The sequence below is a fragment of the Chamaea fasciata genome, unplaced genomic scaffold (assembly GCF_029207755.1).
Source record: "Chamaea fasciata isolate MVZ Bird 193981 ecotype frontalis unplaced genomic scaffold, bChaFas1.0.hap1 SCAF_14, whole genome shotgun sequence".
Lineage (NCBI taxonomy): Eukaryota > Metazoa > Chordata > Aves > Passeriformes > Sylviidae > Chamaea > Chamaea fasciata.
Window position 1 is genome coordinate 4,646,994 of NW_027094099.1, and position 27,820 is coordinate 4,674,813.

General features: G+C 41.2%; 1 protein-coding gene across 7 annotated transcripts in view; it reads left to right on the forward strand.

The window, feature by feature from the left end:
• RORA (RAR related orphan receptor A) overlaps positions 1-24,540 on the forward strand; it is a 400,721-nt gene extending 376,181 nt beyond the window's left edge. For 5 of the 7 annotated variants that reach the window (XM_066196610.1, XM_066196611.1, XM_066196613.1 and 2 more), the window contains 9 exons: positions 618-703; positions 8,554-8,695; positions 10,380-10,775; positions 13,590-13,711; positions 14,943-15,075; positions 15,771-15,878; positions 17,274-17,384; positions 18,637-18,749; positions 19,976-24,540. In XM_066196610.1, coding sequence (XP_066052707.1) covers positions 618-703; positions 8,554-8,695; positions 10,380-10,775; positions 13,590-13,711; positions 14,943-15,075; positions 15,771-15,878; positions 17,274-17,384; positions 18,637-18,749; positions 19,976-20,140 — 1,376 coding nt within the window. In that variant the 3' untranslated portion in view covers positions 20,141-24,540. The remainder of the gene's footprint in view (positions 1-617; positions 704-8,553; positions 8,696-10,379; positions 10,776-13,589; positions 13,712-14,942; positions 15,076-15,770; positions 15,879-17,273; positions 17,385-18,636; positions 18,750-19,975) is intronic. The other 2 variants (XM_066196616.1, XM_066196617.1) reach the window with 2 other exon arrangements.
• The last annotated feature ends 3,280 nt before the right edge of the window (positions 24,541-27,820 follow it).

Below are 27,820 nucleotides of genomic sequence, written 5' to 3' on the forward strand. Positions count from 1 at the left end.
GTAACTGTGTGGCATTTTCCAGACTCTACCAGCTCCTCTGGTTTCAGTAAACTGAAAACTGCCTTGTTTGCTCTGTGGTGGATGATACACAAAGAGGTACCGATAATTCCCTTCTGGTTCAGTTTTGGATTTCTCATGCAACGTGGAGGTGCTCTTTGCCTCGTAACTCCTCTTCAGGCTTGGCCAGTCGTGTGAGATGTTGGTGGCTGTGGTACAGGTGGTGCGTTTGCTTCCAGGCAGGGCAAGCTTTAAAATTACCTGCTATGGTCTCGCATGAATACAGTTGGAAGAAACCTTTCCAGTGTCATCTTAGCTCCTTGGCCAGAATGTGAACTCTCCTATTCTTTTTGGCTTTGAAATGCTGATTCCAGCCTTCTTGTGGGTTCTTAAACACCTTCTCAAATGACCCATTTTAATAACCCAAAAGCTATTATATAACGAGCAGCCATAATTTAGTCCAAAGCTCTAGGGGATCCTTGCAGTTCAGCAATGAATAGTTAATGCAGTATAATGTTTAGCAGGTTATTAGTTTTCACTGTACAAATGCTGATCAGGGAATGCTTTTATAAGGTGTTTAAAAGAAAATGTAATTAACTGGTTGCGTGCTTCTGTTGCAGCTCAAATTGAAATTATTCCATGCAAGATCTGTGGAGACAAATCATCAGGAATCCATTATGGTGTCATTACATGTGAAGGCTGCAAGGTAAGCTTCTAAAATATTAAGTCTGGAAAGAAGCATTTAGCCTTTTGGTAGTGATTATTTTCCTTCTTTTTTTAAAGAGCTAGCATTGCTCCTAAGTTGAATATAAAATCGTTTGGGTTCCGAAATACTGATTTTATTTGGGCTTTAGATAGGACGTTTCTGTGACACACACACAGTTACACTGCTGCAGATTTCAGGGCAATCCTCAGAATCACCCACTTGTGCGGGGTGTGCTGTACCTTGTCTCTGCGTAAGCGGAAGAGAGGTACGGAAGGATGATCTGCTTCAAGCACTCCACCAAGAGCCTGTTCAGTGCATGCAGCCAAGGGAAGGACAGGTCTGGCTTTCCTGAATCTCCCTGTCTGGTTTTGCTCTGTAAGTTGCTATGAACCTCTGTTGAACCAGGTGAGAGCTCTCCGCTCTGTTTTCGTTGCGCTCTGCCGCAGTTACGGTTACTCTGTTGGCTGGGGAGATGGTGTCTGGCACTAGCACGTGCTCCTGGTGTTCAGCGTGCTCAGGTCTTGCTGAGAGCACTGCCTGTTCCTTGCAGTGCAATCACTGCTGTGTAAGGTTTAGGCTCTGAAGTTTTTCCTGGAGTTGTACCTTTGGTAAATCCAGTGAACAAGGATTGCACTGGAAGCATTTCTGTTTTGTTCAGTGCGTCTGTCACAACCAGGAATTAAACTGGACGGTGCCAGCACCAGGCAGGAGTGAAGCTGATCACTCCTTTTGATCCTCAGTGCAGAATTACAGCACTGGCTTGGGGCGACACAGTGTGCACAGCATGATCTGGCTTGTTGCTCCCTTCATGGATGTTTGATAGGTTTTCACCTCTTAATCTATACTTGAGGTGTGAAGAATTGATGATTATAATAGTTTTTAGTCTGCTCTCCTGACCTGCTTGTTACTAAAACCCATCTTCAAAAAGGAACGTCCTTGCATTCACATTATAAAGGTCTCTTTTGTGTTTTTCCCAGGAAGATTTCTGTGTTTCCATTAACACATCCTCTCAGTCTTGTGGAAATATTAGTAACAATGAAGGAAAAGAACTAAATGTAAGAATCTTGGAATGATATGGAGACGGCACCTTCTGCCCTTTGTGGCTGCTGTTGCTATGGAAAATGCAAGAAACGCACTAAAAATGCGTTGATAACAAAGTGGTGACTTTTTCCAGCTTTATGTTGTTAAGCAGCCTTTGTCAAAATTCAGCTGTGGGAAGTGCAGGCATTTGTTGTGACAGTTCTGTTGTTTGACTGTCTTGTCAAGGATCAAGTCATGTTCAGGGTCTGAGAGCTCTTTAGTCTCTAAATGGTCTGGGACCAGAGTACCTGGGAGAGAGATCCATGACATCCGCGCCGGAGTGCAGACGGAGCAGGGTTAACGTGGGGCTGATGCTGGGCTGGGCCTCCCCACACGGGCCTTCTTACAGAGCAGGAGCCCAAGGATGGGGAGCCGCCAGCTGTGTTTTCCTCCTTCATCTTCATGCACTTAGTGAGAAATGTGCCTGCAGTATGCTGTGTTTTAGAGCAAATGCTTTTCCTGCAATTGCTGTATAAACCAAGTTCTCCCGGAGCTCTCTGCAATCCCCTGCGTCTGAGAATTCCACCAGAATGGTCAGCTGGTGGGAAGGGCAGAAGGGAAGGCACGCAGGCAGGGATGCTCAGCACGCTGAAACCCATTTGAACCTTGAAAGCAGAGTGTGAGAAGTAAGACAGTGGCCCAGGGAACGATTTAGGCATTTTCTCCTTCTCTTGAAGGAACACAATAAAGTCTTGTAGCTGTACAATTTCGGATAAAATTTTAAAGCCAGTTAATATCAACTTAGTTAACCAAGATGACCTGCAAGTAGTGAAAGACTGGGGTAGTGCTGGTGGACAGAAGTCAAAGGGAGAGTTGACATGATCATGGCCTAGGCAGCGTTTAAAATGCACTGCTGTGGCTGATGGATTCTGCTTGTGCCACGCTCTTCCACAGTAATGTCAACAAAGTCTCACCCAACAGAACTATTTTGGCTGGTGAAGAGGTTGGCATAGCTTGGCTTCTGCCAAAGCAGCCAGGTGTGGATTGGTACGGGTTTCTTTTCCCAGCTTTTCTGTGGCTGCGACTGCTGCAGGTTTGAGCATGTTGTTGTTGCACTTCGTGTTGTGCTCAAGTTGCCTTTGTAAGAAGTACCTGGCTACAGAGTTCCCAGTCCTGTGCCTTGGCTCCGGCAGCCAGTGTCCTGCGCAGCCCCGGAGAAGCCAGCGAGGGTCTGCACAGGTGCCACAAACGCACCCACTGCCCCAGATGGCCGGAGCAGGGCTGTGGCTGTCACAGGGGAGCAGCCGTGCTGCTGCCCTCAAGGCAGGCCTGTCAGGAGTGATCTGCGGGCAGCGGCAGCCACAGCAAAGCAGGGTGTTTTCAGCTTGGGCTGGTTTCACTCCTCTTTGGCCTGAACTTCAACGTTACTTAATCCTAATGTTAACTTAAACGTTACTCTGTAAATACTGATAGCCAGCAGAAATATAATTTATTCAAAACCTGAAGTGGAGCTTTTGTTTGTTAGGACTGCAAAGACCTACTGTGCAGTTCTAGTCGGCATAATGGATGAAATCACAGACCAGCTCTTGTCAAATTGACTTTTGCTGGTCCCATTGCTCTTCTGCAGCCTTGCAACCCTTGCATTTCACAGAGTTGAAAGTGTTCTGACTAGGTTGAGTTGTTCCATTGCATTTCACATAACTAGACTTGAAGATTTGTAATGAAACCCAGAGTGTTTCTTGGGAAGTTTTCGTTTCCCACCTTGCTGTGGTGTTGCTGGCTGTTTTTATGAAGATAGTGGCAGTGTTTTGCACAGGCATTGAGTACTCCCAACCCATCAGCCAATTTAGCTCAATTTGAATCTGCCTTTTGAAAAGTAAAATTTACCACACCTTCATCATCTCCCCCTTAACTGAAGATGTGAGGTCTTAGCCAGGCTGTATTTTACACTTTAATCTAGGAGGGCTTATTGTAAATAAAATAAATTTTTAAAGAGAGGGTAGCTGTGGGAGCACTGCTGACAAAAGTGATACCTGTATGGAGCACTTCACTCCACCGTTGGCTGTGGGAACCCGTTAACAACCTTTCGTGCTGTAGGAAGGACCATGCTGGGAAGGGAGAGTGGTTTGTACGCATCCATGTTCTCTTCTCCTAGCTGAAAGTTGAAATCAGTTCCACACTGTCATACGATGAGCTGTATAATTTAATTTGCAGATGCAGTTACTTGGTTTTGCAGTCAATAGTTCATGCCCAGCTGACCCACCAATGCAGTAGTGACCCCTCTCTTTACCTGCCTCCCTGCAGCTGGTCTTACGGAACCACCCATGCAGGGCATTTCTGGGCATTTCACACACTTTGAAAGGTTTGTCAGTGCTGGCTTTTGTCTCTTGTGTCTTTTAAACCTCAGGTGATCTTGTTCGTTGTAACTGCAAGCTACGTCCAGATTCTTCAGGAAACAATGCCTGATGTACTGTCCCTGCCCGTCTTGCTTCATTTGTTGACCAAAACAAGCTCACTCCTGTCTTTATTACAGATGTAAAACTGAATGGTTTGCCCTGTTTTCAGTGACTTTGGTACCAAATACTTTATTAACACCATTTATTAAACAATATTGTCAGAGCACTCCCCTCCCTTTACAACTGAAATACATGCTGGTGGTCATAAAAGGGTTAAAAATCCAATTTGAATGTTTGCCTGTCTTTTGTATTGCAGTGTATTTTTCTGGTGTTTCTTTGAAGAAAATGTGTGTTGGTTTGCTTTAGGAAACAGTACAAGAATGACTCCCCCCAACTAATTGTTAATTGCTCAGAATATTGCAAAACTTAATGATACGTGGAAGTCTTTAAGTATTAGCCATAAATCATGGGATTATGAATAAGCCTTTGTTGTCACAGGCTGGCGTACAGTCATTCCAAAACGTCTGCCATTAGGATGCAGCAAGGCAGCTGTCAGCTGTTTTCTTGTAATTAAACAGCCAATGAGCAGCTAATTAAGACATATGTGTATACAGAAGTGGAAGTGGGTATGTTAATGAGCTGTAGGAATCAATTCATTAAATGAAAATTTGTCAAAAGACCAAACATGAGCTCAGCGTTTCAGCCCATGCGCAGTGGAGCGGGAGCCGGTGCGGTGCATTTGGGACACAAGGGAGGCACCACTGGCTCCAATGCCGAGCTGCTGAGCAGAGGAGTCACTGAAACTATTCATAGACTTAGCAAAAACTGCTATTTACATTTCAAAGTCCTTTTTTTAACAAGTTGTTATTCCAGCTGACTTGCAGATGAAAAGTTCTTGTGCTCTTCTTTCACTCAAACCTGATTTGTGGCGGCGAATGAATACCCATGTTGTGCATAAATAGGAGTCTGAAAAGCAGGGCCCAAGCTGCGGCTTGTAACGTGCTCTGCTCTTCTTCTGGCACCCAGGGGATCCATCTGCAGGGAAAGGGGATGTGCAGAGCTCCGCGGTGGGGCTGGCTGGTGGGGCTGACGTCAGGCCCCTGTGTGCCATGGGCACAGTGCTCTGACACCGGGGCTCCGTCAGTGCAGCCCCAGCTTGGTCTCCGTGCTTGATCGGGAGGGGTGGCTCTGCCCTGGCCCATTAGGTCACATGAAATAGTGGCTGTAAACATGCAGGCAGTAAAAAGCATGTGGCCTGGGCGGGCTTGTGTAAGGCTTGAATGTATACACGTGTACCAAGCATGCATCCACCTCCTCCTTCCTGGTGGAAAAATTATAGCCAGCTCCCTGCCTCTGGCAAAAGTGAGGGAATAGAACAACAGAACAGAGTGTTTCTCCTTTTAACAAAGGAGGGAAAAAACCTGGAAAGAAACTGTAGGTACTTACAGAAGGCTCCTGTAACAGGGGCTTCCTCACGTGTCTTACAGTGATGTGAAAGCCCAAGGACCACCAAAAGCTTACAAAAATCACAATGTAAATGGCGGCACCATAGAACAAAACATCCTCACTTGACCTTCATTGTCAATTCACTCCCAAATATCAGATACCTGTGTTTCTCTGGAGCTTTGGACAAGTTTAGATGTGTTTTTGAAGCTTGTGGCAAGGTTTCTTCTTTCTTTAGCTACTGCTGATGTTTTCTTGGGTTTGTTTTTAAAAGCACTCTGCTGTACCTCTGGTTTGTGAAGTGCAACTGCGTTTAAAGGCCTGGGTTCAGGCATTTCTGCTCTACTGGAAATAGAGCTTCAAGCTGTAACTTAGCTGATATATTGTACGCTAAAATGTATTGAGCAGCTGTGTCTCTAGGGAAAATCTGGAAAAGGAAAAAGGCCAGTATTTTCTCCATTATAATACTAAAAATAATCCTCAGCTTGACAAGGCTATTCTTAATAAAATATGCCAAGTGGCAATTCAGAATCAGTGTGGGGGTATATATATATATATATATCTCAGCTAAAGGAAAACATTTGGATCCTTGAGGTTATTGGGACAGGTTAGTTTCACATATTGTTTAGGCTGACTTCCAGAATCGCAGAGGTGGCCGAGGGTTCCACGCAGCTTGTATGTGAGCATGACATTCAGTGTAACTAGAAAAAGGTTTGGAGAGCTGAAATGTTCAGGGACTGGTGCAGAACCTTGATCAGTCATTGGTCAGCTCAGTCCCTAATCCTGTTTTTCTGGTGAATGGCATTGCACTTGCAGTTCAGTGGTGAACACGCTTGTGCTTGCACTGGAGTGACAGGCTCCACTGACGCTGCTCCCAGAACTGGAAATGAATCTATCTACTTATCCAAGAGTTGGTTTCTCTAGAGGATCAGTTGTGATGTTAGAATGGGAGATATTTCCATGGTATTTCAGGTTTTCTTTAGGGTGCAGATCATTCAGTCAGAGCTCAATACGTGCAATGCTTTCAGTCTCAGTGACAATTATCTCACCATTGACAAACATGAAAAAACCGGTTGAAAGTTCAGTCATATAGAAACAAAGACCAGAAAAACGGGTAAGAAATTATGTATAGGAAAACAGGATTAAAGATGGCATCTTCAGTTTCTTTCTTTCTTTTTAATATATATTCCATGTTTCCCCAGTAAAGCTTTAATAAAAGGGGTGCAATCAACAGACTGGTGCCCTCCTGCTAAGATGGAGCAGGGGCTTTTTTTGCCTCGGTGATTTGCCATGTTTCTGTCTGCAGGCACTTTGATAGGAAGTACTTGACTACTTGAGACTTGTCATGCAGGCGGCCTTCCTTTGTTTGCTTCACCAAGTATCTGTGCGTGTGCTGAGGGACTCCAGCACGAAACTTTGGAGTAAATAACAAATTGGTAGAAGTCCAGCTTTAATTAAAAGGTGCCCAGCCTTTCCAAGGAACTATTTTCTTTGCAGCGCTGTTAATTAATCCATTATGTGGCAACATAAAACCAAAATAGTGTGCTCACTGCTCTCCAATGCCTCTTTAGAATGACTGCATCTTTGCAGAATCCTTGTGAAGCAGGTATTACACACACAGCAGCTTATGTTTGGGCAGTCTGAGCCAAAGGGATGAAATGGACTTCAAAGCCAACAGCTGCAGAGTGGTTAATGACGTGCACCCTTCTGGAGGAGACAATAAAGTTGTAGCTGTGCGTAACCTTCCAGCTCCAGCTTTCTTTGGAGATGGGGGTACTCAGGAAAGAGATCATACATAAAATGCATTTTAGCTTTCCTCCTCCTTAAGAATCTAAATCCTGAAAAGAGTTGAACACAGCTGGGGCTGTCGGCATCAAACTAAGTCACACAAAGCAGCAACGGGTGACAGCAGCAGCAGTGCAGTGACCATCCCTCTGTCCTGGGCACTAGTGAGGCTCCTCAGGTGCTGGGTCTGGTTTTGGGCCTCTCATGACAAGCAAGACATTGAGGGGCTGGGTGTGTCCAGAGAGGGGCAGCGGAGCAGGGGAAGGCTCTGGAGCACAAGTCTGTTACTGGTTTGGAGTCTGATAAGGAGCAGCTGAAGGTGCTGAGGTTGTTTAATCCAGAGCAGAGGAGGCTCAGGTGTGACCTTCTTGCTTTCTGCAACTCCCTGACAGGAAGATGGAGCCACGTGGGGGTTGGGCTCTTCTCCCATGGAGCCGGCAACAGGGCAAAATGAAATGGCCTCATGCTGTGGCAGGGCAAGTTTCAATTGGATATTAGGAAAAAAATTCTTCACTGAAAGGGTGGGCAGGCATTGGAATAGGCTGTCCATGGAAATGGTGGAATCACGACCCCTGGAAGTGTTCGAAAAGGCATGTGGATGTGGCACTTGGAGTTTAGTGGTGAACACAGTGGTGCTGGGATAATGCTTTGACTTGATGCTCTTAGAGGTCTTTTCCAATCTTAATGATTCTGTGAGTATAAAAAACACGTTAAGAAATTGTTCTTTGTAGGAGAAACTGTTGAGCATCGTGCTGTGTATTTTTTAAACACATACACACACTGGCAAGGCTGAACATCACAGCCTGCCACTGTCACTCCAGAGAGCAGAACAAGGATGGTAGCTGTTGAATCATCCCTATTTTGGAGAACTTCTCCAACCCAGGAAAGATAAGAAATCAAGGTCTATAATTAGTTTTGTCTCATTTGGAAAGAGCTGGTGTACCATACATATATGGGATCTGTAAAATCAGTGAATAAAATGTGTAATTCCTTTTTGTGTTAAGACACTTTTTTAATGAACTTGCTAGCTACTGCTTTTGTTTATTTCTAGGAGAGGAAAAAACAACAAAACCTTTAGTTTTAACTTCCTTTAGTTGACTGTAGAGCACTTGAACTTCTTTTCTGTTAAGTAAGCTGCCTTTCAGAGTCTTTATTTGCTCCATCAGTTAACAGCTTGTTGACTTGTATTTTGCCATTGCATCCCAGGGCTTTTTCAGGAGGAGTCAGCAGAGCAATGCCACATACTCGTGTCCTCGGCAGAAGAACTGTCTGATCGACAGGACCAGTCGGAACCGCTGCCAGCACTGCCGCTTACAGAAATGCCTCGCCGTGGGGATGTCTCGGGATGGTAAGCGCTCACAGCTCGGGCCTCGCTGCAAAAAACTAACCTTAAGTTTGGTACGGTGTACGGTCAGCCAAAACACGTAGCATTGATGTGCTGATGGTGCGTTGGGCTCATAGCTGAGATCATCAAGTGAGTTTTAGATGTTGATATGTATTTTTCTATCTTGTATGCTGTATGTTTTCAGATGCTGCTGTATACTCAGGTGTCTATAAATCAGGGCATGTACAAAGGTCTTGGATTTATCTTTTTTCCTACTTACCTGTTACAGTTCCCAGTTAAGAGCTTTGTCTCTGGTCATTTCTTGAAGATGACAGTTTTTTAGTCTCATGTTAATTCTTCCTCAGTGTATTCGTTCCAACTTAAGTGACCTCCTGTAGTTGCAAGTAGCACTGCCTGGTGCGTGGTTACAGGTCAGAACTGCTTCCCAGTATCAACAGACGTTAAATATGTGTATAATGAATGATGGAAAAAATGCAAAGAAAAAAATAATGCAGTGGTTTTTCAAAGATAGAATTCTGAAGAAAAGATGTTCCTGTGCTGTTAATATTGAGCTGTTAAAATTGCAGCTTGAGTAGTGACGAAAACCCGCCTCTGCCAAACAGTTGCTTATGCAATTCAGTCAGAACTGGCTTTGCGGCTGAGACGTGCATGCCTCCCCCTCAGATGGAATGGAGCTGCCGCCACTTACCCATCTGAAGATCCGACTCAGTCTTTTCCCCTGCCACAGTGACAGCAGCGCTGCATGTTCTACAAAGACATACACATTACTCTGGGTGCATGAGGCCCCATCAAGGAGATTGTTTCCAGATTACAGTTACTTCTTGAATTGCATTGTCTTTTTTTTTTATTGGCCATGAGACTAAAAACCTGAAACAGTTGACCATGTAATGACTAGTTCCTCCAGTGTGTTTGCTTTCCTGTAGAAAAGCAGAAGACAGTAGTCGCCTTTCTAAAAGATGAAGCTTTTACAGCTGATACAGGTCCTTGAAATCCCATGCTGCATCCTTGGGAATTCCCTGGATGCTGCAAACCAGTTGCTGCTGGCATACAGCGAATGCTCCTCAAAGTTGTAGTAATGTTCTGGAGATACACACGTGCACCTGTGTGCACACACATAGGTTTAACAGTTGCTCATCTACTAAACATCTTGGCTTGTCACAGAGGTGCTGAAAGCAGGTTTGGTGGTTCTTCTCATGTGCTCTGGTCCCAGTCTCAGTAAAGCTTGCTGTTGATACGCTGAGATGGACCCCACATGTTGGCACCACACTCTAGGTTCACTGCACAGCATGAAAGTACAGCTGGTTGGAACTGGACAGTTTTCTCAGGCCAATGTGTTCTGGTTTAGCTTCTACTTTTCTAGGTAGGGTTTGAATGCCGAAGAGCTGCATCTGTCAACCTCAACAGACAAACAGTGAAAATCTTTCCCGTACAGAAGTGGAAAGTTAATGAATTGAGCTAAACCAGTGACTCCTAATGGTCCATTTCAATGGCATGTCAAGACAGTCTTTCAAAGAGCAGGTGCTGCAGCTGTGTACCTGCAACTGAGAAGTGGTTCTTAGGTGTACCCATCCTGCAGATTCGGGGTTTGTGCTGTATCCTTCCATGTGGTGTTTAAAGACTCACAGTGAAAAGGCAGCGGTGGATGCGGATGTGTAGAGATGTAACCTCTTGTGTGTCTGTATTTCAGCTGTAAAGTTTGGTCGAATGTCAAAAAAGCAGAGGGACAGCCTGTACGCCGAGGTGCAGAAACACCGAATGCAGCAGCAGCAGCGGGATCACCAGCAGCAGCCAGGAGAGGCAGAACCGCTCACACCAACATACAATATCACCACCAATGGGTTAACAGAGCTACATGACGACCTCAGTAATTACATTGATGGGCATACCCCTGAAGGTAGCAAAGCAGACTCTGCAGTTAGCAGCTTCTACTTAGACATACAGCCTTCTCCAGATCAGTCGGGTCTTGATATTAATGGAATCAAACCAGAACCAATATGTGACTACACACCAGCATCGGGCTTCTTCCCTTATTGTTCTTTTACAAATGGGGAGACCTCTCCAACTGTGTCCATGGCAGAATTAGGTAATGAGAGAGAAAAGCTTCCATTGTAATTTTCTTAACAGTACCCTTTGGATTAAAGTGACACATGTAGCCAGGTGATAGTGAGAATGCTGCTTCTGTAGAGCTGTGGGCATGTATGGGCATTCTTGTGTGAAGTGCACAGTAAATACCCTGATCTCGTGGCACACGGTGAACTCCTTACTGCTCTGGACTAAAGCTCCCAGGGGACTGTGGTTGATCAGCTCTACCCAGTGTTTCTTTTGCTTTCAGTCCTTGCAATAGAACCCTTGGAAAACTGATAAAGAGGCTAATTTTTAGTGCTGAGAAAACAGACGGGGCATTTCTTTACTTGCAGATCATTTTTTAACAATTTACCTCCTTTTTCATTACCCCAATACTGTTACTCCTAACAAAAAGGGATGAGGCTGATTTCCTTCTGCTCTTTACCTGAGGAAAGCACCCGGCTAAACTGAGGGTGGTTCTTGTCACGTGTTGAAGAGGATCTGGCCCCAGATACTGAAGGACATTTTTGAATGTAGCAAGTTTTGATAATTTCTCTTAAGAGCCTTTTAACAACCACGTTAATTAGCACATTTTACTTGAAACTCTTCCCTTAATGATTACACTAGTGCTGAATTCCACAAGTATGACTTGTCAACAGCTGAGACTGGAGTTAAGAGTGTGCTGTGTGAACTGGTTATAAACAAAGTGGAACAGGACATCAAAGAAGTAGTTTCATGATTCTATTAGTTATGTAAGCAGCCAGGCATTTAAAACTAATTCTTAAAACTTGTTTAAGCAACATTTTTTCTAATTATTTTATTATGAAAACCTAAAAATAGTTCAAAAAATCAGGTATTCCAATAAATTTTTTTGTGGTTAATGTTCTTTTGAGAAGTTTTGCAGAGAGGAAGTCACAAGAAGCTTGCTTTTTAATGTCCTTAAGTTGCAGAATGCTGTTCCCTACAATATAATTTGTCCTGACAGCCAAAACAGTGTGTCTGGCTTCAGTTCAAATAATTTCGGATAGGTAAAAAGGAGAAGGAAATTTCAGGACAACAGCAATGCTACCAGCTTTGTCTCAGTGAAACGATTGCTAATTTTCTCATGGAAGGTATTAAAAAGATCTACATTAAAAACCCACAGGAAAAAAAAAAAAGGGTTTTTCCTTTGTAAGCTGAGTGTCGAGTTTGGAACACTGGCCTAAACTAAGTTTGTCTTGTTGCTTACCTTTATTTAAATAGTGCTTGGTTTAAACCCTGCACAGCATGATTTGGGTGCCCAGCATTAACATTACTGAACAATGTTTGAAGAATGTTTGTCTGCCAGATGAAGGTTTCAATTTAAAAAGGTGTGGCTGTTCAATGAAAGTATTTAGGTGTGTGCTGAAATACAGTCCCGAAGTGAGGCGGAGGTTTGTGAATAACATGGGAATATTTCACCTCCTGCATCCTGCAAGGGCACAGGGATCATGCTGTCAGCTGCTGCTACCCAGAACAAGTGTTTTAACTGCACACTTGTAAAAAAAACCCCAATTGCTCTGAAACACATCAAAGCTATGGTGACAAAGTATAAATTACATTGTGTTCTACCTTGCTGATTGCTCAGGTAGCACATATAATCTGATTTTACCTCATCTGTATATTACAGACTTTTCAGGTAATATCTTAATCAAGCTACTGACAGACTGGTTCGTCCAGCAGTTCAGTTTGTGAAGAGTTGGTTTTGGTCATTACCAAACAAAGCCAGTTTCACAAAAGACCCAGTACTGCAGTCCCTCAGAATACCTCCATGCTGTCGTGGCCACCATTCCTGTTTGGATTGAGCCTTCATTTTCAGTGGCCTAGCCAGCAGAATTGTGCGAGACAAGTCCCCAGGCCTCTACTTGTCATGTGCTAAAATAGGACAACAAGCTCACCTGAAGGGTCAGGGTAGGAAGGAAGAAGTTAAATACAAGTGGAATTCAGGTATCTAAATTCTATTCAGGCTTTTGAAAGTGCTCCTAAACGTTTATGGAACCAAGTTTTATTAATAAATGTAAATCTGCCTTATGGGTCTTTTAATCAAGTTCAGCAGGATTTTATTTGGAATGAAAACATTGTATGGAAATTTTAAATAATGTGTAGTAGACTAGGTGACTACTCTAAAGCTGAAGGAAAAAAATACCTTAGTGTTGGTGATTTTCTAGTGTGTTGCCTTAATCATCTGGATTATCTCATAGATGCATTTTCCTGATATTTTTTTAATGATATGAGAGTAGGAAAAGAAAAAGATATTTTTCCCTCCCCATGGCAGCCCCATGGGAGGAGAGTCCTGCTAGAGAGAGCGCTAGATAGGTGGTCACTGTGTTTATTTCTCCCTTGGGAAGCGTTGGCGCTGGCAGCTCCGCCCGTCCTGTCCCTGCCTGTCCCCGGACAGCCGTGTGGCCCCGCTGGAGGGGTCCCTCGCCCCTTAGTTTGGCGCGGCTGTCCCCCGTGGCGTGTGTCGGGGCGCGGTGTCCGGTGCGGGCTGTGCCCGGAAGGTTTCCCTGTCCCCCTGTCCCCCTGTCCCCTTGTCCCCCTGTCCCCGCCGCTCCCGACCTTGGGGTCGGCGGCGCCCAGCGCTGCGCGCGCGCCCTCTGCCGGCGGCTGCGGGCACGGCGGCGCCCCGCGGCCCGGCGCTAAATGGCCGCCCTCCTCCCGGAGCGCTGCCGGCGAGACTCACACGAAAGCGCTTCTCTCGCTCGGCTCACCCTCTTCCCTCCCCCTGTTGCAACTGAAATATACGAGCTTTTCTCGTGTCGGAAGGTATAGCTTTGCATTTCTAACGCGTGTCGCTTTCTGCTCTTTCTTTTAGAACATCTTGCACAGAATATTTCCAAGTCACACATGGAAACTTGCCAGTACTTGAGAGAGGAGTTACAGCAGATAACATGGCAAACTTTTCTGCAGGAAGAAATTGAGAACTATCAGAACAAGGTATAAAAGCATGCCAAGTTATGGCATGGTTTCTTTAAAGCATGGTATTTCCATAACACACTGCAAAATTCACTTTTTCACTGCTTTCTCCTTACTATCAGGAATGTATATTTCTGTGTGTTTAAAAAAAAATAATACAGTAGAATCAAAAGCAGCAGGATGGTCACGATATCCTTTGCATTTGTGATTTTTACAGATATAGGAAAAGGTGTTCTAAAAGCTGTCTCTGATAAAGAAGGATAGGAAATAACAGGATTTTTTTCAATCCTAATTGGCATGCTATTTTCTTCTCGTAATTTTTTATGTCCTGGATGAACAACAACAAAAGCTGAAGCCATCGAGTTTGTGATGTTACTTGCTGTGTTTTGGTTTGAGTTCATAAGCACAGAGCTCCATCAGATTTCCAGCCTTCAGGGTTCACTGTAATCCTGATTCATGCTCCAGTTGTCCCTCAGTGTTTGGGTTTTACCTGTGGAGTAGCAGCACAGTGCTGCCATGCCACCAGGGTATTGTAAGATCCAATCAATGTTATTTCCAACATGCCTTCCGTCCACAAGCTACTACCAATTGGCTACTTTTGGAAAATGGCCTTGGGAAGCGCTGCTGAAGCACACTGTTCCCTGAACATATTTTTCATTTCTCCAGAAAAATATTTAACCTTTAGGAGTATAGTTTTTCTACTTTAGGTGATTTCATTCTGCATTATTATCAACACTGGAAAAACTCACTACTTGCATGCCTTCTTTAGGTCGTTATCAAGATCATCATCATATATGAACATCTTTATATGTAGCCTTTGGAAGATGAGCTAGGTTGATAATTTGCATTCAGTACAAAATAGAGAAGCTGATAGGGAAAGATGATCATGCCTTGCTGGTGTAAATCAGCATTTTATTTTCATGCAGTGAAAAAAATTCCTACTGAAATGACCGAAATCATTACACTTTGACATTTTTGGTTTATGAAATAAAAGTACTCCTAGCTGGATCTCTTCTGACATGACTGAAGACATGACATGGTTGCATTGTCACTCGTCCACATGAGGCTCTGGTTTTGAGGTCAATTCCCCTTGTCTTATAAGCAGACTGTAGCCAGGACTGTTGGAGAGGACTCACTCCATTTTGTTTCTTTTTTTTTTTTTTTTTTTTTTTTTAGTTCAGTTTTACTTTCTGACAAGGAGCTTTCCAAAGCTTGGTTAGTAATTTTTGAATTTCTCTTCTTTCTCAAACAGCAAAGGGAGGTAATGTGGCAGTTGTGCGCAGTCAAAATCACAGAAGCTATACAGTATGTAGTGGAATTTGCCAAACGCATTGATGGCTTTATGGAACTGTGTCAAAATGATCAAATTGTGCTTTTAAAAGCAGGTATGTGGGTCAGTTTTAAGGTCTGCTTCTATTAGTTTTGCCTGAGGAAGGTGTTACATGTTACATACAGTGGTTGTATACACATATATTCATATGCAGTACAATAATCATTTAAAATTAAATAAGGGAAAATCCTTGCAAACTGTGTATCTTTGAAGTAACATCGTCTTAGTAATTGTGGGGAGAAGGAGTTCAAATCTGTCTATTAAATTTTCATTATGGACAAAGGGAGCAATGAGTGTGTTAAGATGTAAAAATTGGATTTTTTTTTTTTTTTTTTTTTTTTTTTTTTTTTTTTTTTTTGCGCTAATAGTGAATATTTCAAGGTAAAAATCCAGATTGTTCTATGCAAGGTACTGTAGAAGTAATTCAGGTTACAAATACTGGACCAAGTTGTTAAGGCTTGGTGGATGTTAATTTAAATGAGCTGCTTTGGCTTCAGAGACCTCATTACTCTAAAAAAAATACTAGAGTTTATTAGCATTAACTAAGTTGCTTTAGCAAAAACTTCTAAAGGGGTTTATGGGAATTCTTTTAATTCTACCAGCAAACCAAACTATGCTCTGTTACACCACAGCAACTTACTACTCTACCAAACTGATAATGAATGCAGAGCATTATTATTAAATCCTCACTTGCTCTTTGCAACTGAAGTCTCTCCTTCCATAGTCAAACACACGTTGTTTCTCTTTTAGGGTCTTTAGAGGTTGTGTTCATCAGAATGTGCCGTGCCTTTGACTCCCAGAACAACACAGTCTACTTTGATGGCAAGTATGCTAGCCCAGAGGTTTTCAAGTCCTTAGGTAAGGAAATGTGAAGTGTTGTGTCTTTAGAAACAAAAACAAAAAACCCCAAAAAGACAAAACCCAAAAACCCCACCAGAATAAAAAATAATAAGGTAGAAAAGCAAGGGAAAACAGCTGCTTTGAAAAATCAATCCATAGTATTCAAATAAAAGTGTTCTGAAGCTCAAACTACTGTTTTGTAAGCTGTCGTGCTGGCTCTGTTTGAGGCCAAGCTGATTTCAGGAGGTAAAACAGCTTAACTCTGCAGTAAAGGACTGTTGGTGCTGAAGTTCAGCATTTTGATTAGGGTAGAGCAGTTTGGACTCACTTGTTGAGAAGCCCAGATTTCATATCTAATGTAACATTTCATATATCCTGTTGGAAAAGGCAGTAGATTTTAAGCTAATTTGGAATATACTGACGTTACTGCTTTGAAGATGTTAACAGTGTTTTAAAATCTGCTAAGTCCAGTTATTTGCTGGTAAAATACTATAAATCATTTTTAAAACTAAACTGCATACTATTTTGAAGGTTTTTTTTCCCATTTATTATTGCTAATTTTAAAAGGATATATTCACTGGGTATAGATTTGGGCTGTAAGCCACTTTGGAGGCAGTGAAAGTCTGTCAGTGGAGAATGCTGGACAATTACTGAAGTATTCTCTGCCTTTCTAAAACACCTCAAGGTACAAGGTCAGAGTGCAAACAATTCTGGGTTCTAAGGAAATATAACTTGGATCTGTTAGCAGCTGTGCCCAGAAGTTTAGGCTGGGGAGGCTGAGGAAGACCCCTGTCTCTCAGGTTGTGATGCTCTTCAGAGCAGGGCTCACTTTAAAGACTGTACCTGCATGTGTGACAGCAGCAGTAACCTGAACAACACCTGTGTGAGCAAGAGAATGGATGGAAGGAGACACAGTTCCTCTTCTGCATGAACCGTGTTCAGTCAGACCTTGGCTTCTCCCTTTGCTTCCTGCATGTCCTTGTGTGCCTTGCTCTTCCCCCACTCTGTGTGCTCAATAATCTTAAAATCAGAACTTCTTAAGTCCACGTTTTGAGCCTTCCATCAACACTGACATGACAAAGTTCCATTTCGAACAGGAACAAAGATAAAGCAATTTTGAGCTTGAAAATAAATAGCTTGAGATGTATCCACATTTACCCCTGAGAACCCAATGTAGAAAAGATGCAGTGTGCAAAACCTTCAGAATCTTGGCTGCCAGGGTGTGGGAGCAGAGTAATACCCTCAAGGATGAGTGAGATCTCACTGCCATCACTTCACAGTCCTTAAGGAGAAGACCACCTATGAAGTGGTTTACATCTATTTCTCATCTCCATCAGAATAAATCAACAACTAACTCTGTAGAGCTGAAGTAGTTTTAAACAATGTAACAAGAGCCTACCTTCTTTTTGGCAGGTTGTGAAGACTTCATTAGCTTTGTGTTTGAATTTGGAAAAAGTTTATGTTCTATGCACCTGACAGAAGATGAGATAGCTTTGTTTTCTGCGTTTGTTTTAATGTCAGCAGGTAAGAGATGAAGGTTTCCTCTAGATTTATTTGGCAGGGTTTGTTTTTATTTTGAGGCCTTATTAATGATAATGTTACAATTATCAGACATGGTGGGAATATCATCTTTTTGACTGTCTCCTCACTATGTTTTTATTTTAATAAGCACATTAAAACTATAAATGTAGGAACCAATTTGTTAAATTGGAAATCTCAACCTAAGCACTTGTTTTCCACATTTTCACTTTGTTGAGGACTCAGCTTCTTTGCAAAGGCTTAAATGCATTTGACTGTGAGCCACTCCTGGTGAGACAGGCACTTACTGGACTCCCATAGTCAGCTTTCCATGTGTGTGAGCTTGCAGCTGCAGCACAACAGAAAACTCCCAGCATTGCCATTTTAGTGTGACTGGGACTCTGAGAATTATGGTGCCAGACATCCAAGTCACCAGCCTGGGTCTACCATGCCTGTGGCTAAAATAAGTTAGTAATCACAGGTGAACGTGCACAATGTGCTCCAGGTCCTGGAAAGCTTCTTAAGTCAGGTGGAACAAGGTACTGGGGCAGAAAGGCAGTTTTTACCTGGCCTGACACCTGAGGAAGGAAACTGAGTTAACATTGCAGCACAGTGGACTCAGGAGTGGTGATGGAAACTTCTATTAGCAATGGTGGGTTTGAGTCTGTCATAAATACAGTCTCATGCTGTTGGCCAGACAGGAAGTGTGTTAGCCCTGTGTCTAGCAAGCCACAGAACCCTGCACTTCTGTCACACCAGGAATGTGGCAGCTAACACTGCTTTTCTGCCAGGAAGTTTAGCTCCTTTTTTTTTTTAATAGCTGAATCTTTGCATCTGATTTTTCTGGAAGTCACTGTAAGTTCTATTGGTTTTCTGTAAGTTCTGTAAGATCTTAGCAAGAAGATCCTCTCCAACTACTTGTTCATTATATGATCTATTCATTTCCCAGTAAGAAGTTGCTAGCCTCATTTTATAAACACCCTGCATTTTAGAGATTTTCTTAGCAAATGAATAGTAGATCTTACTCAGATGCATTGCATTCTCCTAAATAAGGGCTTTATAAAAGTAACTTTAAATGCATGTAATAAATGTATTTCAAAACCCATTAATTTTGAAACCCATTCTCTGTATGAAAGTATACAACAAGTGGAAGGAAGGTTGCAAACAGGAAAAATGAATCTGTAACAGACTTAGTACTTCCTGGTGATCTGTGATCCATATGTGCGTTACTAGAGGTTTTAACTCCATTTATATTCAGATCGCTCATGGCTTCAGGAGAAAGTAAAAATTGAAAAACTCCAACAGAAGATCCAGCTAGCACTTCAGCACGTCCTACAGAAGAACCACCGAGAAGATGGAATTCTAACAAAGGTAAGAGTCATTCTGTGCCATGTCACAGGACTGTGAAAGAGTGGCTTCAGCTGAACACTGCCCTGATTGTGGGGTAACAGCTCATATGCAGTTAATTTATTTATAAACCCAGAATTCTGTGTTCAAAATCAAGCTGCTCAGCTGAACCTATTTACTTAAACCTAGAAGAGGTGAAATGATGTACTAGAGAACAAGGTTGATAATGGTCTGAAAAGGAGTATTTTTATGTGGATCTTCGTGAAAAGCGATGAAGGTTTTTATCGTAGTTCTCCTACACAACACTCCTGCCACACAGAATACTATTTCAGTGCTACAACATGCATGCCTTAGTATTGGTGGAATCTCTGCCTGCATGACAGTGAAGTTGTTATAACATGCAACACACAAACTTAACTTGTTTTTCAGACTTCTGTGAGAAGTTCCCCACACAGCCTTTTTTCTCAGTTCTTCCAAATACTGAGCCTAGGAAAAAGAGCCACTACCTACTGTTACACTGAAGTTATCTTCGTGTAATTTCTCAGAAATGGGAAACTGGTGTGGTGTTACAAGAAGTAAATCTGAAGAACTGGGGAAAGATAGGCACTTTTACCTTGTTGGTAGTTGGTTTTACAGCTCTGCACAGCCAGAAAGCGTACCCTTTGTTTCACACCCCAGAATTAGTTACAATAGAAGCAGTTTGGTCCCGCCTGAGCACTGCAGATATTCCTAATTTCAAATCCTAGCTCGTGTAATTTTCTCTCAGTGTGTACTTCGGATACCTTTGTCAGAAGAAAGAGCCTTCCAAATGCTTTGTTACAAATACTTAGTAACTTTAGGGAGTAACCTCATGATATTTTTGAAGTACATATTTTTAACCTTATTTAGCTTAAGGTAAATAAGTCTAATCTATTGCGTTGCCGGTTCCCTACATAATATTCACAGTGGGTTTAAAAGCAGTTGGGATTGCCTTCTTCCAAGAGGATAATTTAATGAATGAAGATCCGGCCCTTGTTTATCAATCCAGCGAGGAAACCCTATGCCACATTTTCTAAAGAACTTAAAAAAGATTATTTCACGAATAGCTGTGAGTCCATTACTTAAATATTTTTAGTAAATATCCATGACTGTCCATCTGCAATGTCCTTGTTAAGTAAATAATTTGGTTTGGGAGAGCTTTAATCCTTACAGCAACATTGGGAGGCTTCGTTCCATGGATGACCATATGACTTGTGTTCATTTTTTTACAGTTAATATGCAAAGTGTCTACTTTAAGAGCACTGTGTGGACGACATACAGAAAAGCTTATGGCATTTAAAGCAATATACCCAGACATTGTGCGACTTCATTTTCCTCCACTTTACAAGGAGTTGTTCACTTCAGAGTTTGAGCCAGCAATGCAAATTGATGGGTAAACGTATCACCTAAGCACTTCTAGAATGTCTGAAGTACAAACATTAAAACAAAAGAAAGGAAAAAAAAAAAAGGAAAAAAAAAAAAGAAAGAAAACCAAGACACTTTATATGGCCCTGCACAGACCTAGGGAGCCAACACACTGCACATCTCTTGGCGGTCGGGGTCAGGCGAAGGATGGGAAACAATGAAACAAAGTTGAACTTGTTTTTCTCATGCATATGATTTCCATTATGCCTACAAATATGGACCCTTTTTCTGTCTCAACTTCTCAATCCTTGACCTCTGTTTACACAGACTGAGGGTACTAATGTCAGAAGGTTGTTTTCTCCTGTAGTTCACTGCCCAGACTTTTGACAGAACAATCAATTTGTTGGTCAGAACAGAGTCCACCTAGTAATCAGCGACTGGTGTGCGTTGCAGAGATTTCAGCATCAGTTTGCACAACTTGCTCATTGTTTCATGAAGGACGATTTTTTCTCACCTACCACTGTTTGCCAGTAGACAGAACGGCATGAAAAGGGTCCATAGCAATAGCAACAATAGCATTATAATATATTACAGGGTAAATGGGCATGAAGACTATATATAGCAAAAGAGATATTGTTTATATATTGTTTTAATTAATATAAAATGTAGTTACTGGTATAGCTTTTCTTGTTGAATTGATAAGGCACTTTCATTTTGCACCTTTTTCTTTAAATTAAATGCTAGCGTGTTCATTGTTGTGTTGCATGTGCACCAGAAATTCAAGTTTAACTGAAAAAGGTTTGGCAGGTACTGGTACATTGGGAGGTATTTATGCTGCTGTTTTCCATGTTACTTTTAAAGAGAGGCTGGTCATATCCTGAAATGGTTACAGATTTTTTAAAAGAGTTGAAAATAATGACAATTTTCTACATTAAAATAATCTTTTCAGAAGTTAAATTCAAAGGTACTTTTATTTTCAAATCTTTCAAACCTGGAGGTTTCAAAGTCAAAAGCCTCATTTTCAAAGGTTCTGAGTCTCCACTGTCAGAGTTGAACTAATTAATTACAGATCCTTTACAAATCAGTAACACAGCATCTTTGAAAATCAGGCTGTTAAATAGTGTATTTCTGCCCACCATAAATCCAGGTTTGAAAGTATTTATTCAAGTCTGTATCTACAGTAAAAGTATGTGTGTATGAGATGCTTGCGGAAGAGTCATTTTTATACGTAATATTACATACTTTTGTACTCCATATCGTAAACAATGCCTTCAAATGCCAAGCTGTAGCCTATCAAAATCCATAGGTTTGTCTTTGACTTCAGTGAGATGAGACACACTGACCCCTGTTCTTCTAGCAGCCAGCAGTTCAGTTTCAGGGAGCTGAACAGAGAAGTCTATTTTCTCCTTGTTTAAAAAGACGCACTTTAAAGTTGATCAGTTGGGGACAGACTAAGAAAGGAAAGGCACACTGTTGTTAGAAAGCATTAGTTTGTACTCAGTACAAGCCTGGAAATCATTAATATCAGAAACCTGCATTCTGTAATTCTCATTCCTGTATTGCATAACCAACACCAATAAGCTGAATCTTGCAGTATTATTAATTACTATTCCCTTCAGGAAGAATCCTGTCTCTGAGCAAAGCTGGCAGTAAACGTAGTTCTGAAGGAAGCAGATTCACATAAACATCACCACAAATTAAACTGTGGCTGTTTGAGCCAGAGGTGTCTAATTGGGTTTGGATGAGATGAAGATGCATAACTGTGTGCCCTATAGGCCATCACAAATGCAGTTTTGATGAAGTACCTAAGAAAAAGCTGGGAACATCAATGAGAAGGAATGAGACATAATGTGCCCTACTGCTTTAACTTCCAAGGGTAAACAATCTCTTATGGATGTTACAGTTGTGGAGAAGTAACAAGTGAATAGAAGCACACCCAAGCTTTAAGTATTTTTAAAAGGAGAATCAGATCAGCGGGTTCTTACTTGCAAAATAGAGGTTTATTCTGTGATTTGAACATGTTTCCTTGGGGGTCAAATTGGGACATTTATCTGTGACATTTATTAGAAGTGTTCCAGTCTAGCACATCAGGGAAGGTTACAGCTATCACCCATCTCCAGGCTTTGAAAGGAGGGCTAGAGGAGAGCATCACACTTCCTCCTCAGAGCAGTGTGCCCTGGAGTGTGGGAGGGGAACACCTGCAGTGCTGTGAGCACTGGGATGGAGGCAGGAGAGGGCTTTTGGAAAAAGTCCATAGAGCTGTCTTTTTCCTGCTCCATCCTGCCTGCTCCTGAGGCGGTGGCTCACAGCCCAGCACATGCTCTCTCCACTCCCACTGAAACACTTTTCCTAGGATCATTGTTTACTTTATTGGAGTAACTGGCACGATATGGGACTTGCATTCTAATGTGTGTTCCTATTTTTGAAACACCCCTTTTAACTAACAAATGTTTTCTGAATGTGACCAGCCTTAGGTGCTAGTCCTGTAAAGATCAACTAAACTTAATCTCAGTGTCAACTAATGAATAGTGAAGTAAGACCTGTACTTTTTTAGAGGGTGAGATACACCTCCTACTTCTGACAATGTAGACTACCAGGCAAAATATTTGGGGATTAGTTTTCAGTCACATCCTGTTCTTACCTTTTCATGATGAATATTAGTACTTTACCAGGCATCTAGGCGCCATGGTTTTGTTTGGAATCTGTTCAGCATATTTACATTCATAAATCAGTGACAATATTAAGTCTTGGAGCATTTTCTAATAAAATACATCATAAAAAAAAGGTTTTAAATGGGGCCTTAGCTGAGAGTGATATTCCAGGCCAGAAAGTACTGTTGTTTTTGTTTGTGAGAGCCCATGTGTACTGGGACCTTGTTAAATCAGGCTGAACATACACACCCCAAAGTACCTCTGCTTTCCTGGTCATAGTCAACAGCCATTTGGCAACAGAGTATAATTTTTGGGTTGCTTTTCATGGATGGGGGGAAAAAGGGATACAGCACAGCAGATGTACTGATAAGACATCTGTTGCCAAGGAGGTTTTTATGCAAGGTGACTCAGGATAACACCAGAGTCAGAGATGGCCATGCAAGAACCCAGTGCAGCAGAGGAGATGCCCTGTGCAAAACCCCTGGGACTGTGGCCTTGTATCAGATGATCAACCGGTTAAAAAACGCTGGAGGTCAATGGATGTTCACATGAGTATTTTTATCATCTGCCCAGTTCACTACAAATAAAAACACTAGGATAGCTGAACATAGTGTTTTAAGTTTTGATGACCTAGTCCTTAGAGTCTGAAAAGATATTTTCCGTGGGAGTTACACGGAGTTACATAAATTGGAGATGTTTTCTGGCTTTCTAGGAAGAGCTACTAGACTATACTGTCATCTGAACCGCCCTAATATATGTCATCACCTCTAGCATTTTTTGACGTATGGAATTAAGTAAAAAGGGAGGCTGGTTTTAAGTTTGGTTGTTCTTTATTAGCTTATCTTAGTATGAATACCAAGATATCTGTGTATGTGCACCTGTGTGTGTGTGTGAGAGAGAGTCCATTGTGTGCGCACATGAGTGTATGCGTGGGACGTGTGAGCGGCTGCTTCTAGGCTGTTAAGTGTCAATGGAATAAAGAAAATGTATTCAAAATACTTAAGTCAAAAATAGAAGGTGGTAAAAAGATTTATTCTATACAAAGCCTTGTCTGGACCACTTTAGAGAGACTTCTATTTTTTTAACCCTTCTATAAATGTTTGATGGCACTTGAAATATTCCTGCAATAAAATGTGATTTGTGTAAACATTAAAAAAAAAAAGATTTTGTAATGTGAAACAATGAAAGAAAGTAATGTAATTTTTCTAAAAAACAAAAAAAAACCACAAACGAACGAACTTTGTATTATTTTCTTGATGGAATTTGTCTATTTGTCTTTGGAAAACTTTTTATTTCATTGAATGTGCCATAGTAGAGGTGCGTTTTTCTTTTTCTTTCTTTTTGTTTTTTATTTTTACATTTTAGATTAAAGGAATAGCTGTGTTCCGACATTCCAAAATGCAAGATGACATAGCAGTCATGATTAAAAGGTTTGATTAGTAAGCTTCAATCATTGTTGCTTTTTTTGCACATGTTCTTCATTCCTCTACAGTGCAATATGTACATAGAGCACTTGCGGGTGTAACCTTGATCCCTCAGGGAAAAATACATATTTGTACAGGATTTTTCTTTTTTTTGCCTTTTTTCTTTTCCTTCTTTTTTTCTTTTTTTTTTTCTTTTTTTTTTCTTTTTTTTTTTTGCTAAGGAATGTCGATTGAATCACTTGTCTGTTGTTGAGGGGCAGCCAGATAATAATCCTAAACCACTGTCACAAAACATTGATTGTTTAAATTTTGTGCCCTTTTATTATTTAAAAAAGAAAAATAAAAGTTATTTTCTGACAGTTCTTTGTGCTGATTGGTGAAAAAAAAGGGTAAATAGATAAGCACCTTATGATTGACTTAACTGTGAATGACAATCCATCTCGTTATCAACAAGAGAAGCCCTATCATTTTGGAGCTGGGGTTATAAGTCAGAAACTAATGTGCTCAGGGATCTTCTAAAACTCTTCAACAGGGTGGCCAGTACTGCTGGTGGAACAAATTACTTGTTAAAAAATACGCTAGTATTTCTTCTCTTCCCCCTCCCCCCAGGCACAAGAGAACTGGATATTTTTTTTAACTGAATGCTCTATGTGTGCCTCATTCTCTTGCTCACTCTTGCAGTAGAGCTGCTTTTTGGTTGGTAATGTGCTCAAAACAGAAGTACTCCAAATAGCGCAAACATTTTACAATTATATTTTGAAAAATATATGCTGACCCACTAAATGATTGAAATGAATTTCAATACCCTCTGGACATTTTTATAATGATAGGACTACTTTTCCAGCTGAAATTCAGTGTTCTGCAATAGAAAACAGCTTTTTAGTATTTCAATTATTGTCAAAGAAAATGAATCAGTTTGTGAGAATACAGTAAGAATGAAAAGGTCATGGTTAGGTTTCAGCAGTGAAGTCACATAGAAAGGAACACAGATCTGCAGGAATACAAGAACAACACTTCAAATGTTGTCTGTCATTGTTGCAGATGTTTCATAGTAAAGCCAAAACCTGACTGATAAGAAACACTGAGGCTGAAGAAATTTTCATATCTAGTACATCAAATACAGCAATTCCAAGTGATTTTACAATGGCACCAAAACCCAGCAATGTTTAGAAGTCTCCCAGTGCCAAACTAAAGGATGCTGGAAGCCTGTCCCAATTAGCTTTGTCTTACGGCTTCACATTCTTTGGAAAATGCAATTAGAAAAGCAAATAAACAATTACGAACAAAATGAGCAAGACTTCAACACTTTGGTTACATTGGAAAGAGAGTGAATTTGATTTCTCCATCCAATCTGTCTGCTTGGAGAAAGCCCCAGTTTTCTGGTATTTTTGAGGGTTTTTTCACGGGTATAGAGCTTCCAGTTGGTTACTTTAGATTGCTTAATCAATAGTGAAACCGTACTCACGGTTTCACAATCTGACAGTCGAGTGCAGCCTGGAATGGCTTTCTAAGGCAGAGGAGCGCTTAGCAAGTGTGATCATGTGGTGTTCTGGCATCTTCAGCAGAAGAGAATTCCTGTTGCTGATTCACAGTGGACCCTATTCTTTACATACTTGCACATCAATTAAACACTCTTAGAATGGACGACCTATAAGATGTTTTAACTGTGTAGTGCGATGATCCAAGCATTACAGTATCTTTTTTTTGGATTGGCATAGACAATCCCCAGTCTGTACTTGATGAACAAAACAGGTTACACAGTGTAAGCTGTGCAAATGATGTGTATTTTTTTTCCCTAGACATTCCTAAACTCCTCAATGTAGATAAACCTATTAATATAAATGCCAGAAACAGCACTTACTATACAGTATCCAAAAATAATAAGCAATTTTCTCTTGAGTATTCATTGTATGGAATTCTACCTGTGCTAGCTGATTCAGATTGCACAGAACATCTTTATTTTCCTTAGCTGGAGAAATATAACTATTAGAATTATTTTCTAATTATTAATACTAATAATATTTATTACTTTTAAAGTTACATCCATTAATATATTTGAATTTTAGCCTCTTACTTTCTTTTTGTTTAAATTTTCTTGTCAGTAAATCATTTGGTGGAAATGAGGGCAAATGCATACAGATACCAAATACCACAAAAGAAAGAAAAGTTTTAAAATGTAAATGAGTATTTATTTAAAAATCCTTGCAGTATGTGCTTTAATTCTAGTACTGTGATAATGGCTTGCTACATAATGCTAAGTCACTGGACTGGAGGGGAAAAATACATAACATAATATACAGTCTGTCTCTGGAACTTTATTCAGGTACTAAGTAGAATTTTAACATCTAAACAGAAGCTGTATTCTACCTTTTCCATCTATAATGTTGCTGTTTGGTTATGGGGGTTTTTTTGCCTTTATCATTGGTAGAATATAGCAATAACTTTATAGCAATAAGTAGGCTATCCAAATAAAAAACAAAACATGATAAAGGCTTCAGATCAATACTCATAGGCTCACTTCTTCTGCCACAATATTCACTTGTATGTCTTCCCTCATAATCTTATTACTTCTTCAAGCTGAACTTCACAATCAAGTTGTTCAACTTGATGTGTGACATCACACTTCGTTAACATCTGCATGTTTTCAGTGTTCACGTGTCCTGTGTATACTTGTGTTCCTATGTTAGTGTTTCTCAAGGTTTCTGAAAGCACAATCTCTGTGAGCTATATTTCTGCACAGGGCTCTCTGTGTTGGAATTGACTTACGTTTCCTGGGGCAGGGAGTGTGAATCAGCTGGAGTTATTGGCAGCATTTCCTAACTGAAGGAACCAAGCTGCTGCAGGTTCATGGGAACTCTCCGGCCACTGCAAATGCAAAGTGCAGTCCCCAGGCGGCTCTTGCAGCTCCTCCTGGCCGTGGGGCTGAGCTGCAGCTCCCGAGTTCCCTGCCCAGCGCGCTGCTGTAGCCAGCACAAGCACGTGTACCGCGCTGGAGAACCTGCACTTCACAAAGAACCAAGCTGGGTGTGCCTGGCAGTGTGTTTTGATCGTAATCTAAACACTTGGGCAACGTTCTAGCAACCAGTTGTGACTTTCGGTTTGAGAAACACTACCCTGAATTACTCCACAAAGTCTTAATGTAGATGCACAAACTTTACAGGAACTTGCAATCTGTAATGCTATCTATATCTAATGCAGAGAATTCATAAGCAATACAGTGAATTTTATTTCACAAAAAGGCATACGTACTGTACACCTTTTTAAATCCAAAACGTTCCTCATTTCTACACTGATTTAGAAACAAGTTACAGAACAGTGGTCACTATTTGAAGTATTAGGACATTAACTGGCTGCTTCTTTATATGTAACTGTATTGTCTGCCTGCTCCTTTTCTGGAGATGTGTTTTTGTATTGGATGTTTGGGCCAATGGGAGGCTTCAAGCTACAATGTATTTTCCCAGATTAAATATATTTAACATACGACAAACCCCAGACAAGGCTTTTTAAAATGTATAAAGAACTGCAGTGTTAGGTGGTTTATTTGCAAACTGTTTTCAATGTTGTCCATTTTTATGGCACCTTTAACAATATTCTTGTTTCCAAAGTACAAAAAAAAAAAAAAAAAGGTTAAAAATAT